Source organism: Oncorhynchus nerka, linkage group LG18 (genome assembly GCF_034236695.1).
Source record: "Oncorhynchus nerka isolate Pitt River linkage group LG18, Oner_Uvic_2.0, whole genome shotgun sequence".
Lineage (NCBI taxonomy): Eukaryota > Metazoa > Chordata > Actinopteri > Salmoniformes > Salmonidae > Oncorhynchus > Oncorhynchus nerka.
In genome coordinates this window covers 10768794-10784300 of record NC_088413.1, presented here as the reverse complement: position 1 = coordinate 10784300, position 15507 = coordinate 10768794, and the positions used below count along the sequence as shown (strand labels likewise).

The following is a 15507-nucleotide window of genomic DNA, read 5'->3' as shown; positions in this document are numbered from 1 at the left end:
AGTAATCTAGCTAACAATTCCAAAACGACTACCTTATAGACACAAGTGTAAGGGGATAAAGAATATGTACATAAGATATATGAATGAGTGATGGTACAGAGCGGCATAGGCAAGATACAGTAGATGGTATTGAGTGCAGTATATACATATGAGATGAGTAATGTAGGGTATGTAAACAAAGTGGCATAGTTAAAGTGGCTAGTGATACATGTATTACATAAGGATGCAGTAGATGAGACAGAGTACAGTATATACATATACATATGAGATGAATAATGTAGGGTATGTAAACATTATATTAAGTAGCATTGTTTAAAGTGGCTAGTGATATATTTTACATCATTTCCCATCAATTCCCATTATTAAAGTGGCTGGAGTTGAGTCAGTGTGTTGGCAGCAGCCACTCAATGTTAGTGGTGGCTGTTTAACAGTCTGATGGCCTTGAGATAGAAGCTGTTTTCAGTCTCTCGGTCCCAGCTTTGATGCACCTGTACTGACCTCGCCTTCTGGATGATAGCGGGGTGAACAGGCAGTGGCTCGGGTGGTTGTTGTCCTTGATGATCTTTATGGCCTTCCTGTAACATCGGGTGGTGTAGTTGTCCTGGAGGGCAGGTAGTTTGCCCCCGGTGATGCGTTGTGCAGACCTCACTACCCTCTGGAGAGCCTTACGGTTGTGGGCGGAGCAGTTGCCGTACCAGGCGGTGATACAGCCCGCCAGGATGCTCTCGATTGTGCATCTGTAGAAGTTTGTGAGTGCTTTTGGTGACAAGCCGAATTTCTTCAGCCTCCTGAGGTTGAAGAGGCGCTGCTGCGCCTTCTTCACGTTGCTGTCTGTGTGAGTGGACCAATTCAGTTTGTCTGTGATGTGTATGCCGAGGAACTTAAAACTTACTACCCTCTCCACTACTGTTCCATCGATGTGGATAGGGGGGTGTTCCCTCTGCTGTTTCCTGAAGTCCACAATCATCTCCTTAGTTTTGTTGACGTTGAGTGTGAGGTTATTTTCCTGACACCACACTTTGAGGGCCCTCACCTCCTCCCTGTAGGCCGTCTCGTCGTTGTTGGTAATCAAGCCTACCACTGTTGTGTCGTCCGCAAACTTGATGATTGAGTTGGAGGCGTGCGTGGCCACGCAGTCATGGGTGAACAGGGAGTACAGGAGAGGGCTCAGAACGCACCCTTGTGGGGCCCCAGTATTGAGGATCAGCGGGGTGGAGATGTTGTTGCCTACCCTCACCACCTGGGGGCGGCCCGTCAGGAAGTCCAGTACCCAGTTGCACAGGGCGGGGTCGAGACCCAGCTTGATGACGAGCTTGGAGGGTACTATTGTGTTAAATGCCGAGCTGTAGTCGATGAACAGCATTCTCACATAGGTATTCCTCTTGTCCAGATGGGTTAGGGCAGTGTGCAGTGTGGTTGAGATTGCATCGTCTGTGGACCTATTTGGGCGGTAAGCAAATTGGAGTGGGTCTAGGGTGTCAGGTAGGGTGGAGGTGATATGGTCCTTGACTAGTCTCTCAAAGCACTTCATGATGACGGAAGTGAGTGCTACGGGGGCGGTAGTCGTTTAGCTCAGTTACCTTAGCTTTCTTGGGAACAGGAACAATGGTGGCCCTCTTGAAGCATGTGGGAACAGCAGACTGGTATAGGGATTGATTGAATATGTCCGTAAACACACCAGCCAGCTGGTCTGCGCATGCTCTGAGGGCGCGGCTGGGGATGCCGTCTGGGCCTGCAGCCTTGCGAGGGTTAACACGTTTAAATGTTTTACTCACCTCGGCTGCAGTGAAGGAGAGGCCGCATGTTTTCGTTGCAGGCCGTGTCAGTGGCACTGTATTGTCCTCAAAGGGGGCAAAAAAAGTTATTTAGTCTGCCTGGGAGCAAGACATCCTGGTCCGTGACGGTGCTGGTTTTCTTCCTGTAGTCCGTAATTGACTGTAGACCCTGCCACATACCTCTTGTGTCTGAGCCGTTGAATTGAGATTCTACTTTGTCTCTGTACTGACGCTTAGCTTGTTTGATAGCCTTGCGGAGGAATAACTGCACTGTTTGTATTCGGTCATGTTACCAGTCACCTTGCCCTGATTAAAAGCAGTGGTTCGCACTTTCAGTTTCACGCGAATGCTGCCATCAATCCACGGTTTCTGGTTAGGGAATGTTTTAATCGTTGCTATGGGAACGACATCTTCAACGCACGTTCTAATGAACTCGCACACCGAATCAGCGTATTCGTCAATGTTGTCGTCTGACGCAATACGGAACATATCCCAGTCCACGTGATGGAAGCAGTCTTGGAGTGTGGAGTCAGATTGGTCGGACCAGCGTTGAACAGACCTCAGCGCGGGAGCTTCTTGTTTTAGTTTCTGTCTGTAGGCAGGGATCAGCAAAATGGAGTCGTGGTCAGCTTTTCCGAAAGGAGGGGCGGGGCAGGGCCTTATATGCGTCACGGAAGTTGGAATAGCAATGATCCAAGGTTTTTCCAGCCCTGGTTGCGCAATCGATATGCTGATACAATTTAGGGAGTCTTGTTTTCAGGTTAGCTTTGTTAAAATCCCCAGCTACAATGAATGCAGCCTCCGGATATATGGATTCCAGTTTGCAAAGAGTCAAATAAAGTTCGTTCAGAGCCATCGATGTGTCTGCTTGGGGGGGAATATATACGGCTGTGATTATAATCGAAGAGAATTCCCTTGGAAGATAATGAGGTCGACATTTGATAGTGAGGAATTCTAAATCAGGTGAACAGAAGGACTTGAGTTCCTGTATGTTGTTATGATCACACCACGTCCCGTTAACCATAAAGCATACGCCCCTGCCCCTCTTCTTACCAGAAAGATGTTTGTTTCTGTCGGCGCGATGCGTGGAGAAACCAGCTGGCTGCACCGTCTCCGATAGCGTCTCTCCAGTGAGCCATGTTTCCGTGAAGCAAAGAACGTTACAGTCTCTGATGTCCCTCTGGAATGCTACCCTTGCTCGGATTTCATCAACCTTGTTGTCAAGAGACTGGACATTGGCGAGAAGAATGCTAGGGAGTGGTGCGCGATGTGCCCGTCTCCGGAGTCTGACCAGAAGACCGCTTCGTTTTCCCCTTTTTCAAAGTCGTTTTTTGTGGTCGCCGGCTGGGATCCATTCCGTTGTCCTGGGTGAAAGGCAGAACGCAGGATCCTCTTCGCGAAAGTCATATTCTTGATCGTACTGATGGTGAGTTGACGCTGCTCTTATGTTCAGTAGTTCTTCTCGACTGTATGTAATGAAACCTAAGATGACCTGGGGTACCAATGTAAGAAATAACACGTAAAAAAACAAAAAACTGCATAGTTTCCTAGGAACGCGAAGTGAGGCGGCCATCTCTGTCGGCGCCGGCAGAGCTAGTCAGTTAGATTAGTAGTAGTGGTGACAGGTGACAGAGCAGGTGTGTTGTCAGGGGACTCATCTGTCGTCAGAACCATCGATGTGCCAACTTCTGTTTATAGCGTCCGAACCGGTTTGGCTACAAACTCCTCTGATCTCACAATGGAAAGGGGAGATTCTCACGAACACGATGGTGTTCTCCATGTGAAGATAGTGTTGTGCCTAACCCCAAAAAAAGAGATTGAATACTGGATGTGTAAAAAATATTTGTTATGTCATATTTAGGCAATGTACCCTACATAGAGAGCTGTCCTGTCAAACTTTGTACTGCTTATGAAGACTGTATGTATGCTATATAAAGCCTTTATAAGTTGTATTTAGTTTAATCACAGTCTATCCTTCTGCTTTACCAAATCCAGAGACCATGGTGGAGAGTGTTGTATCAAGCCTGGACCTGAGGACACCAGAGACCATGGAGGAGAGAGTTCGATCAAACCTGGACCTGAGGACACCAGAGACCATGGAGGAGAGTGTTGGATCAAGCCTGGACCTGAGGACACCAGAGACCATGGTGGAGAGAGTTGGATCAAGCCTGGACCTGAGAAATGTGAGGGTTTTTTACATTTATTTTTTTACCTTTATTTAACTAGACAAGTCAGTTAAGAACAAATTCTTATTTTCAATGATTAGTGGGTTAACTGCCTGTTCAGGGGCAGAACGACAGATTTGGGGATTTGATCTTGCAACCTTCCGGTTACTAGTCCAACACTCTAACCACTAGGCTACCCTGCCGCCCCTGATAATTGTTTTTAAATCAAAGTAGTTTTAAAGCGTTCATTATACTTGAGTCCCAGACAAGCAGAAAGCACAATCATGATCTATTTGGTCAAAACAAACTTAAAGGTAGAGTCAGCGATGTGACATAGATGCTCAAAGTAAACAGCATAGTGAGTCAATTTCTACAACAACTAAAAGTGTTGGAGAGCAAGGCTAAACTTCTCTGCTGTTTTGGTCCTGTGACTAACACTCTGTAAGAGAGTGAAGAGAACCCTTGCACATGGGCAGATACTGTGTGTGACTGTGTGAAAGAGAAGTCAGGCATCTTGCTCATCACAATATCTGTGGTGCTGCTCGTACAACATCATTTATCTGACCAATAAACTCTCATCCTAATATCTAGCAGAAATCAGGCCCTCAACATCTATAAAACATGGACCAGAACGATGTTTCCTGCTTCCACAAACATTCATTAATATAACACTAATGTCAGATTATGGTATGCTAATGAGTGGACATTCTGAGACTGTTGCTCACTTAAAGGTCACTTAAAGTCTATTTAATAATTATTAATTCATTATTACATCAGATTGTCCATTTTAAATAACAACTACTTTTGACTTTAGGGATTCCTCAGAGCTGTAAGACTTGTGACCATGTTGAGGTAAGTCATAATGTCAATTCTTACTTTTACATACCTGCAGGAGTCAGGCACAGTCTCAAAGCCAGGTGTGTACTGACCAACCATTCATACTGGGATATAGACAGTCCTGTGTTCTGCTTCAGTAATATAAACACAGTCTCAAAACCAGGTGTGTACTGACCAACCATTCATACTGGGATATAGACAGTCCTGTGTTCTGCTTTAGTAATATAAACACAGTCTCAAAGCCAGGTGTGTACTGACCAACCATTCATACTGGGATATAGACAGTCCTGTGTTCTGCTTTAGTAATATAAACACAGTCTCAAAGCCAGGTGTGTACTGACCAACCATTCATACTGGGATATAGACAGTCCTGTGTTCTGCTTTAGTAATATAAACACAGTCTCAAAGCCAGGTGTGTATTGACCAACCATTCATACTGGGATAGAGACAGTCCTGTGTCCTGCTTGTATATGTTGTGTCTTTACTATCATTAAATGAAGACTTTTAAAGTTTTTATCAAAGATTCTCTGTAGTTAGTATTACGTGATTAAACTGATTAATCATGTAACTGTAATTAACTAGGAAGTCGGGGCACCAAGGAAAATATTCAGAATTCAAAGTTATAATTTTCCTAATATAACTTTTCAGATATTTTATATCTGATCAATTAGTCTTTGAATGAATGAATTATTTATTTTACCTCACTTTAGTCTCATTCCAAACGTCATAAAATTGTTGGTTATCTGCACAAACCCAGTCTTCACTATGAGTCATCCATACATCAATTGTCTTAAATCATTTATTTACTAACTAAGTAATTCACAGAAATGCATAAACAAACAGTTGATAATTACAAGGAAATGATAACGGAGTTTCCCTGGTGGGATAAACCCGGCATGGCGGCATGGTGTACAAAAGGGAAGTGGGGATCGACTGAGATAAGACAGTTGCTAATTATAGAATGGATAGTTCAGAGTGACATTCATTCATTTCGTTATAGAATAATGTTTCTGCGGTTGTCGTTCTTCACGTTCAATGATACCGAATTCCTAGCTGCAGACTAGTAATTAATATCAAAGACTTGTTCTTATTCTGTCGGTATCGATAGTCTAAGAGTTTAACCACGTGGGATGGTTAAAAGATTCAGCAATCTGGTCTCAAACCTTGGCCCTCTCGTTATCGAGGAAAGCTGGTCTGCAACCTTTGTCCTCTCGTAATGGAGAGAAACATGGTCTGGTGATAAATTCTCAAGGTGGGTTTTTTTATTTGGGAGTTGCAGAAAAGGGCTGTCTCACGACGCCAGGTCCGAACTGGGCTCATGGGCGGTCCTCTGATTTAGTTCAACTAAAAAGGAAATTGGAGTTTCCTTCATTAAACAGTCCAAAATCACTTTACACAATTTTACAAACAGTATCCTCTTCACTCATCCATCTTATACAACAATTAGATGTAAACCTCATATCTGAGGCTATTATGTAAACAGCGTTATGGTAATGTGGCCGTATTGTCTCTCATGAGTTTCACCAAATTGTACCAACCGGACCAGTTCGTAGCTGGATTCTTCGCCGATCTTTTATAATTTCTCCGGAACATGAATGTCGTTCGGACCTCCAGTTCTGTGAGGTGGAAGAAATTCCTTTTGTTCTCTCTATGAAAATTCACTCTGTCTCTATACTGTGGCCATGAGGAGATCATCTCCTCCAGGAATGTATGACCTCTCTGACCACAGCAGCCTAGTTGTAGGAGGCAGGGAGAAGGGGGTGGGGCTTGCTGTACACAAAGAGGGCAACGTCATGACATAGTCATGCAGGATTTGATCTGTTGTCACCTTTGTTCATTGAACAGTGTAATCAATATATCACCAGCATTCCATGTAACATTGAATAAATACATTAGATCAGATACTTTGGTATAATTGGCCAGTTTCCCAGACACAGATTAAGTCTAGTCCTGGACCTTAAAGAACTTTCTATTGAAACTTCCATTGAGCATGCTTTTTAGTCCAGCACTAGACTCAATCTGTGTCCAGGAAACAGGCCCCATATGTATTACTGACATGCTTGTCCTTGTTCAGGACTCCACACACTGGCTTCAGATTGAACCCTTGACTTCCACTGTCCAGGGAGTGACAATGTTCAGGTAAAATAACTACTTTTAACATTTCATTCCACTTGCTATTGTATTTCCTCATTACCTTTGGGAATAGTCTTCTAATCCAACCTCTCCATTTGACCATTGACCTTCTCTACCATATCTTGTTGTTGCTCTCAGACACAGGACACCCAAAGGGAGTTATGAGTGCACAGTGTCTGGGCTCCGCTGGCTGTGTGAGAGAGATGTCATTCTGAAGTATCACTTCAGGAACTGGGAACCCTACAGTCAACTTCTGAAAGACATGCAATACACACAAGGTGGTCAATTGCTGGACATCACTATGGAGTTAGGTGAACTGGAGGAAGTTCATCTGCCACACTTTGTCTGTTTAGGTAAAACCATGTAGAAATAGTATTCAGAAAGACATTTCCATGTAACTGAGTTTCACTTCCTGAATTAATGAATGAACTATTCTGGGAGTTTGAGTTTACTGTGATCTGGTACTGCATATTCTTTGTGTTTTAGTTGGATTAATAATACAATATTTGTCTTTCTGTCTCCTTTGTAATGTGTTGTTCAGGGACCAACCCTTCCCTGAGGAATGAGATGAAGATTCTTCATGTAGAGGAACATGGAGTGTCTTTAGAGGAAGTGCATGAGGTCACCAGATTCCATGTTAAGATTCTCCATCCCAAGTTCTCAGCTATTGCTGTTATACTGAGCTATATCTTTTCTTGGATCGTAGATGTCCACTGTGATGTGGTCCTCTACATGGCAGTAAAAAAGTCAACAATAATTTCAAGGCTGTACCTGCTCCTCAGAAACTCCAGTCAGAAAGAGGTGAGCCACTATCACTGAAGTGACAACAGTATGTTGAATCTTACTGAAGGAAAGCTGATAGTTCGTTGAAAATCTCTAGATTACTGATGAAGGAAATTATATATGAAATGATTAATAATGTATACATTTCAATTAAAACCATTTATTCTGATACTATATGTTATGTTATGAAAATGTGCGGGCTCTTGGTTAAGCTGTTACTGAAAATGTAAGTAAAAACAAATTAATTGTCTGTACCTTGCAGAGTTTAAGGGGGAGGGATGAGATAGCTTTTCAGACCGATAAGAATGTTTTAGTTGGATTCCATTAGTGGAGAGAAGTATATCTTTTAGACAGGTTGGAATGTAGTTTTATGAGGGGAGTAAAAAATCTCCAGGACTGAATGCTACGCTATTGTGAGGATGGGAGAGGGTGTGAAACTGATGACGTCATTTTATGTTCTCTTTCTTTAAAATGTAATGTTCTTTGTATTTTGGGTCAGTACTCATCAAGAATAAATGCTGAACTTGTTTTTAAGACTGGTCTCTTGCTAATTCATGCAAATGATAAACTTACAACTTATCATGAATTAGAAATGAGTGCGAATTGAATTGGTTTTGCCAATAAAACATAAAGGAATTTAGAATTCCTCTATCAATTACAAAGACGACATGCAGCTCTGTGACAAATATATTTCTGTCTCATTCAGTTGAAGAGCCAGTAGATGGCACTCTTCCCTCTGGTCGAAGGAGAACCCAATGCCCCTGGGCAGTGAAGGGGACATTGCCCCTGGGCAGTGAAGGGGACATTGCCCCTGGGCAGTGAAGTGGACATTGCCCCTGGGCAGTGAAGGGGACATTTCCCTGTGTAGGTTGCTGTCTTTCAGATGGGACGTTAAACGGGTGTCCTCTCCATGGTCACTAAAGTTCCCATGGTACTTATCGTAAGAGTAGGGGTGTTAACCCAGGTGTCCTGGCTAAACTCCCAATCTGACCCTCATACCATCATGGCTACCTAATCATCCTCAGCTTCCTATTGGCTCATTTATCCCCTCTCCCCTGTAACTATTCCCCAGGTCGTTGCTGTGAAAGAGAATCTCTTCTCGGTCAACTTATCTGATAAAATAATGGTAAATCAATAACGATAGTGTTGACAAAAATGGATTGCCCAGTGAGCTGCATGTTGTGTGAATTATGAGACTACATTGTTGTGACTGACTACTATATCTATCATTTTGTAGGCTGTTCGGGAACGGGAGAAAGATCAGGTGTCCCAAGGATATTCAGAATTTCTCCTGCCAAGTCCAAACGGGCCCTTAAAGATGAACACTTGGTTTGCACTCAAGAATCCCCTCTCCACTTCCATCTATCCAGAGGTGAAGTTTTATCAGGCTGAGGACATGAATCTGTCATATTGTATATGAATTACTGGAATATCATTCTCTCTCTCTCTCTCTCTCTCTCTCTCTCTCTCTCTCTCTCTCTCTCTCTGTCTCTCTCGTGTTGCACCATATGGCCTCCTACAGAAGATTCAGCTGTTACCTGCAAACACCACACCAAGCTGTTGTAAGATGATAATGGGAAACACAGGGGTTGACATTGAGATGGAGTTAATCGGGGACGATGAGAGGACAGTATGGAAATCAGTGGTATCAAAAGGTAAGAAATACTGGACATGAACAGTATGTCGATCATCAATGTCCTTTTCTAACAGATGCTATTAAAGTGTTTTATGATATTTTCTCTTGTTTGTCTTTCAGATGAATACAGCAAAGACTCTCATCCAACACGTAAGTTTGTCTTTGTGGACAAGGTTACAGAGCTCACGTCTCTTCAAGTTGTGATGAAGGACACTGACATGTTCAGTGGGGTGATGAAGGTCTTCATGAATCTTGTTCAGTGGGGTGATGAAGGTCTTCATGAGTCGTGTTCAGTGGGGTGATGAAGGTCTTCATGAGTCATGTTCATTGGGGTGATGAAGGTCTCCATGGGTCGTGTTCAGTGGGGTGATGAAGGTCTTCATGGGTCGTGTTCAGTGGGGTGATGAAGGTCTTCATGAGTCTTGTGTCAGTGGGGTGATGAAGGTTTTCATGAATCGTGTTCAGTGGGGTGATGAAGGTCTTCATGGGTCGTGTTCAGTGGGGTGATGAAGGTCTTCATGAGTCGTGTTCAGTGGGGTGATGAAGGTCTTCATGAGTCATGTTCAGTGGGGTGTAATGATATAGAACATTCAGACATAAATACAGTCTTTCAAACGTATCTGCATCACATTTTATAGTGTTACAAAGTGGGATTAAAAGGGGATTTAATTGTAATTTCTTGGTCAACAATCTACACAAAGTACACCAATGTCAAATAATATATATATATTTAGATAGATAGATAGAAATTAAATACGTAAAATAGTGTTTCCATAAGTATTCAGCCCCCCGAGTCAATACTGAGAAACACCTTTGGCAGTGATTACAGCTGGGAGTCTTCTTGGGTAAGTCTCTAAGAGTCATTACAGCTGGGAGTCTTCTTGGGTAAGTCTCTAAGAGTCATTACAGCTGGGAGTCTTCTTGGGTAAGTCTCTAAGAGTCATTACAGCTGGGAGTCTTCTTGGGTAAGTCTCTAAGAGTCATTACAGCTGGGAGTCTTCTTGGGTAAGTCTCTAAGAGTCATTACAGCTGGGAGTCTTCTTGGGTAAGTCTCTAAGAGTCATTACAGCTGGGAGTCTTCTTGGGTAAGTCTCTAAGAGTCATTACAGCTGGGAGTCTTCTTGGGTAAGTCTCTAAGAGTCATTACAGCTGGGAGTCTTCTTGGGTAAGTCTCTAAGAGTAATTACAGCTGGGAGTCTTCTTGGCTAAGTCTCTAAGAGTCATTACAGCTGGGAGTCTTCTTGGCTAAGTCTCTAAGAGTCATTACAGCTGGGAGTCGTCTTGGGTAAGTCTCTAAGAGTCATTACAGCTGGGAGTCTTCTTGGGTAAGTCTCTAAGAGTCATTACAGCTGGGAGTCTTCTTGGGTAAGTCTCTAAGAGTCATTACAGCTGGGAGTCTTCTTGGGTAAGTCTCTAAGAGTCATTACAGCTGGGAGTCTTCTTGGGTAAGTCTCTAAGAGTCATTACAGCTGGGAGTCTTCTTGGGTAAGTCTCTAAGATCTTTACAGCTGGGAGTATTCTTGGGTAAGTCTCTAAGAGTCATTACAGCTGGGAGTCTTCTTGGGTAAGTCTCTAAGAGTCATTACAGCTGGGAGTCTTCTTGGGTAAGTCTCTAAGAGTCATTACAGCTGGGAGTCTTCTTGGGTAAGTCTCTAAGAGTCATTACAGCTGGGAGTCTTCTTGGGTAAGTCTCTAAGAGCTTTACACACCAGGGTTGAACAATATTAACCCATGATTATTTTCATAATTCTTCAAGCTCTGTCAAGATGTTGGAGATCATGGGTATAGACCGCCATTTTCACATCTTGTCATATATTTACAAGCAGATTTAAGTCAAAACTGTAACTTGGCCACTCAGGAACATTCAATGTCTTCTTGGTAAGAAACTCCAGTGTAGTTTTGGCCTTGTGCTGTAGGTTATTGTCCTGCTGAATCTACTCACTGTGTCTGGTGTAAAGCAGACTGAACTAGGTTTTCCTCTAGGATTTTGCCTGTTCTTAGCTCCATCCTGTTTCTTTTCATCCTGAAAAACTCCCCAGTATTTGCTGATGACAAGCATACCCATACCATGAAGCAGCCACCACCATGCTTGAAAATAAGGAGGCGGTTACTCAGTGATGTGTTGTGTTTCACTCTGTCATTTAAGTCGTTATGATGGAGTCACTACAATGTTGTTGATCCATCCTCAGTTTTCTCCTGTATGGGGGACAGGTCCACTTTGGCATTACAGAGTATTTTCAGTAGATAGTTGACGAAACATTACAGTTAAATCCATTTTAATCCCATTATGTAACACAATAGAGAAATCCAAGGGGTATGAACACTTTTGCAAGGCTCTGTATGTTTTGTATAATAGACAATCGTGTCAGCCAGGGTAGGCGTCAATTCCAAATAAATCAGTCCATTCAGGAAGTAAACTGAAATTCTAATTCAATAACCGGAAAAGGGCATCAATTTTCAATGACTAATGGGAAGACAATTTTTTATTTATTTTTTATTGACTGACTTGAATATGAATTAACCACAACCCTGGAGTCAGCTCTATACAAGAAATGACTATCAGAGGAATGTTAACTGGAGAGACTGTTAGATGTAGAAACAGCTGCTGTTCACCCTAAAGACATATTCATTTATTTCACCCCCCTTCAGCATTAACACTCCCTGGGATTCCTGCTGAGGAGTTTCTGAAGAAACACAGGGCTGTACTCATTCAGGGAGTCAAAAACCCAAAGCCAATAGCAGATGTTCTGCGGTCAAAGTACATGATTGGTGAAGAAGAGTACTCCAGAATAACAGCTGAAACAACTGAACAGGAGCGAATGAGAAAACTACTGAACGCAGTCCTCCCTAAAGGACCAGAAGTGATGGGAGCTTGTCTCAAAGCTCTCAGTGAACATGAACACCATCTTGTTAAGTACTTGAGTGAATCTAGGTAAGACCGGTTTCTTTTCTCCCTCCCTTGAATATGTGGAATGATTAAATATAGGTCAAATAAAAACATAGCTACCCAGATCAAAGAGAAAGTACTTTTCAGAATGGAAGCATGTGTTTGTGTTGCTGCCTGTAATAAATGTGTCCTATTATAGTTCTATCATAGGACCATCATCACATCATTATCTCAGGTGTGTCATAGGACCATCATCACATCATTATCTCAGGTGTATCATAGGACCATCATCACATCATTATCTCAGGTGTATCATAGGACCATTATCTCATCATTATCTCAGGTGTATCATAGGACCATCATCACATCATTATCTCAGGTGTATCTCACTCCTCATTCTTCTCCATACTTTCTGATCTCTCCTCCATCCTCTGTCTTGTAGCACCTAATCTGAAGATGCTGAGGCCTGTCTCCTAGTCTGTGGACAAAGACACTTCTCCAAATAATCTGAAGATGCTGAGGCCTGTCTCCTAGTCTGTGGAGAAAGACACTTCTCCACCTAATCTGAAGATGCTGAGGCCCGTCTCCTAGTCTGTGGACAAAAGACACTTCTTCACCTAATCTGAAGATGCTGAGGCCTGTCTCCTAGTCTGTGGACAGACACTTCTCCACCTAATCTGAAGATGCGAAGGCCTGTCTCCTAGTCTGTGGACAAAGACACTTAAATTATTTTAAATTGTAATGTTTGCTATTCTTTAAACACGTGTTTTATTCATGTGCTTCAGGGAGAGATCCTGATTGACATGTGTACTATGGTACATTGAGTTGGGTCTGCCCAGGGAGAGCTCCTGATTGACATGTGTACTATGGTACATTGAGTTGGGCCTGACCAGGGAGAGATCCTGATTGACATGTGTACTATGGTACATTGAGTTGGGTCTGCCCAGGGAGAGCTCCTGATTGGTTTGAACCTTTCCAGCTCATTTCAGATTGACTTCGAGTGTCTCTGCGTGGAAGAATTTCAACAACATGATTTTGAAAACGCAATTAAGGGGATGAACTGGAATGATCTCTTGTCCTATACAGATGGGGAAGCTGATAGTCAGGCTAGTCAAAGATACACACCACCACGTTGACATCTTGACCAAAGACCTTCCTTAGATTCTTTACGGGATTACAACTCACTCTGTCTGAAGGAAATGAGGAAATGGACTCACGAAAGGGGGATAGCTGAGAGGGCAGAGAAGGCACGTGACATCATCGACATTCGGGGTTCACGTCGAAGTGCTATCCACCCTCGGGTTTTTGGTAACCGGCACGTTTCAGGCGGATGCTCGTGGATCCGCCAGCGGCATCTCACATCCCTCGATGAGACAATGTTGAGGATCTAATCATCAGCAAACGTGTAATATACCATTTCTATCATCGCACAACTGATTGAATGGGGTTATTTTCCATCAATGGGTTCCCCAAATACGAATGGAGCAATAGACGGCACCAAAATCACCAAAAGAGCACCATCCCAAAACGAGTTGAACAAGGCTATGTAATCAGAGAAGACTTATATTCTTTATGTGAAGGTGATAGACTATGTGAACAGAGAAGACATCTACTTTTAATGCGAAGGTGATGATAGGTAAGTGTAACGGATGTGAAACTGATAGCTAGTTAGCGGTGGTGCGCGCTAAATAGCGTTTCAATCGGTGACGTCACTTGCTCTGAGACCTTGCTCTGCAAGGGCCGCGGCTTTTGTGGAGCGATGGGTAACGATGCTTCGTGGGTGACTGTTGTTGATGTGTGCAGAGGGTCCCTGGTTCGCGCCCGGGTATGGGCGAGGGGGGCGGTCTAAAATTATACTGTTACATAATGTTATGTGCAAAAGACGCTGCTGAATGTGGTGGCCAGGTAGAAAGCACTTGTTCATTCTGCAGAACAGCAAAGTTTGCCTTTCCACCTACAGGAGGGAGCTGTTGAGGATGGATGGCTTATTGGTGAGTATTGACTACTAATATGAACTATATTTGTCATTGATAAAGAAACTTGAATTGTGCTATTTGTCCTCTCTTTGTTGCTATGTTTTTATTGTTACTCATCAAACCTCGACTGAGTGAGCCAATCAAACCTTTTGTTTGTATTCAGTATCTGACACTAGCGCCTCTATTCAATATCTGACACTACCACCTCTATTCAATATCTGACACTAGCGCCTCTATTCAATATCTGACACTATCACCTCTATTCAATATCTGACACTACCGCCTCTATTCAGTATCTGACACTACCGCCTCTATTCAGTATCTGACACGAGCGCCTCTATTCAATATCTGACACGAGCACCTCTATTCAGTATCTGATCTTACCACCTCTATTCAATATCTGACACTACCACCTCTATTCAATATCTGACACTAGCACCTCTATTCAATATCTGACACTAGCGCCTCTATTCAATATCTGACACTATCACCTCTATTCAATATCTGACACTACCACCTCTATTCAGTATCTCACTAGCGCCTCTATTCAATATCTGACACTAGCGCCTCTATTCAATATCTGACACCAGCGCCTCTATTAAATATCTGACACTAGCGCCTCTATTAAATATCTGACACTAGCGCCTCTATTCAATATTTGACACTAGCGCCTCTATTCAATATCTGACACTAGCGCCTCTATTCAATATCTGACACTACCGCCTCTATTCAATATCTGACACTACCACCTCTATTCAATATCTGACACTACCACCTCTATTCAATATCTGACACTACCACCTCTATTCAATATCTGACACTACCACCTCTATTCAATATCTGACACTACCGCCTCTATACAATATCTGACACTACCGCCTCTATTCAGTATCTGACACTAGCGCCTCTATTCAATATCTGACACTACCACCTCTATTCAATATCTGACACTACCACCTCTATTCAATATCTGACACTAGCGCCTCTATTCAGTATCTGACACTACCACCTCTATTCAGTATCTGACACGAGCGCCTCTATTCAATATCTGACACGAGCACCTCTATTCAGTATCTGACACTACCACCTCTATTCAATATCTGACACTACCACCTCTATTCAATATCTGACACTACCACCTCTATTCAATATCTGACACTAGCACCTCTATTCAATATCTGACACTAGCGCCTCTATTCAATATCTGACACTATCACCTCTATTCAATATCTGACACTACCACCTCTATTCAGTATCTGACACTAGCGCCTCTATTCAATATCTGACACTAGCGCCTCTATTCAATATCTGACAC

At 42.9% G+C, this 15507-nt stretch overlaps 1 protein-coding gene across 1 annotated transcript; it reads left to right on the top strand.

Moving 5' to 3' along the window:
* Positions 1-6589: 6589 nt before the first annotated feature.
* LOC115114941 (NACHT, LRR and PYD domains-containing protein 1 homolog) lies at positions 6590-14266 on the top strand. Its single transcript, XM_065003513.1, has 9 exons — positions 6590-6916; positions 7049-7263; positions 7452-7711; positions 8766-8819; positions 8931-9065; positions 9216-9348; positions 9450-9479; positions 11979-12261; positions 12659-14266. The coding sequence occupies exons 1-9, from the start codon at positions 6768-6770 to the stop codon at positions 12663-12665; spliced, it is 1266 nt and encodes a 421-aa protein (XP_064859585.1). The 5' UTR covers positions 6590-6767; the 3' UTR covers positions 12666-14266.
* Positions 14267-15507: the final 1241 nt, after the last annotated feature.

Bases quoted from the DNA above. Each gene is read 5' to 3' on its own strand.
- LOC115114941 (XM_065003513.1), top strand. From the start codon at position 6,768: ATGCTTTTTAGTCCAGCACTAGACTCAATCTGTGTCCAGGAAACAGGC. The intron at 6,917-7,048 runs GTAAAATAACTA...TGTTGCTCTCAG, and splicing joins CAGGGAGTGACAATGTTCAG to ACACAGGACACCCAAAGGGA. The intron at 8,820-8,930 runs GTAAATCAATAA...ATCATTTTGTAG, and splicing joins ACTTATCTGATAAAATAATG to GCTGTTCGGGAACGGGAGAA.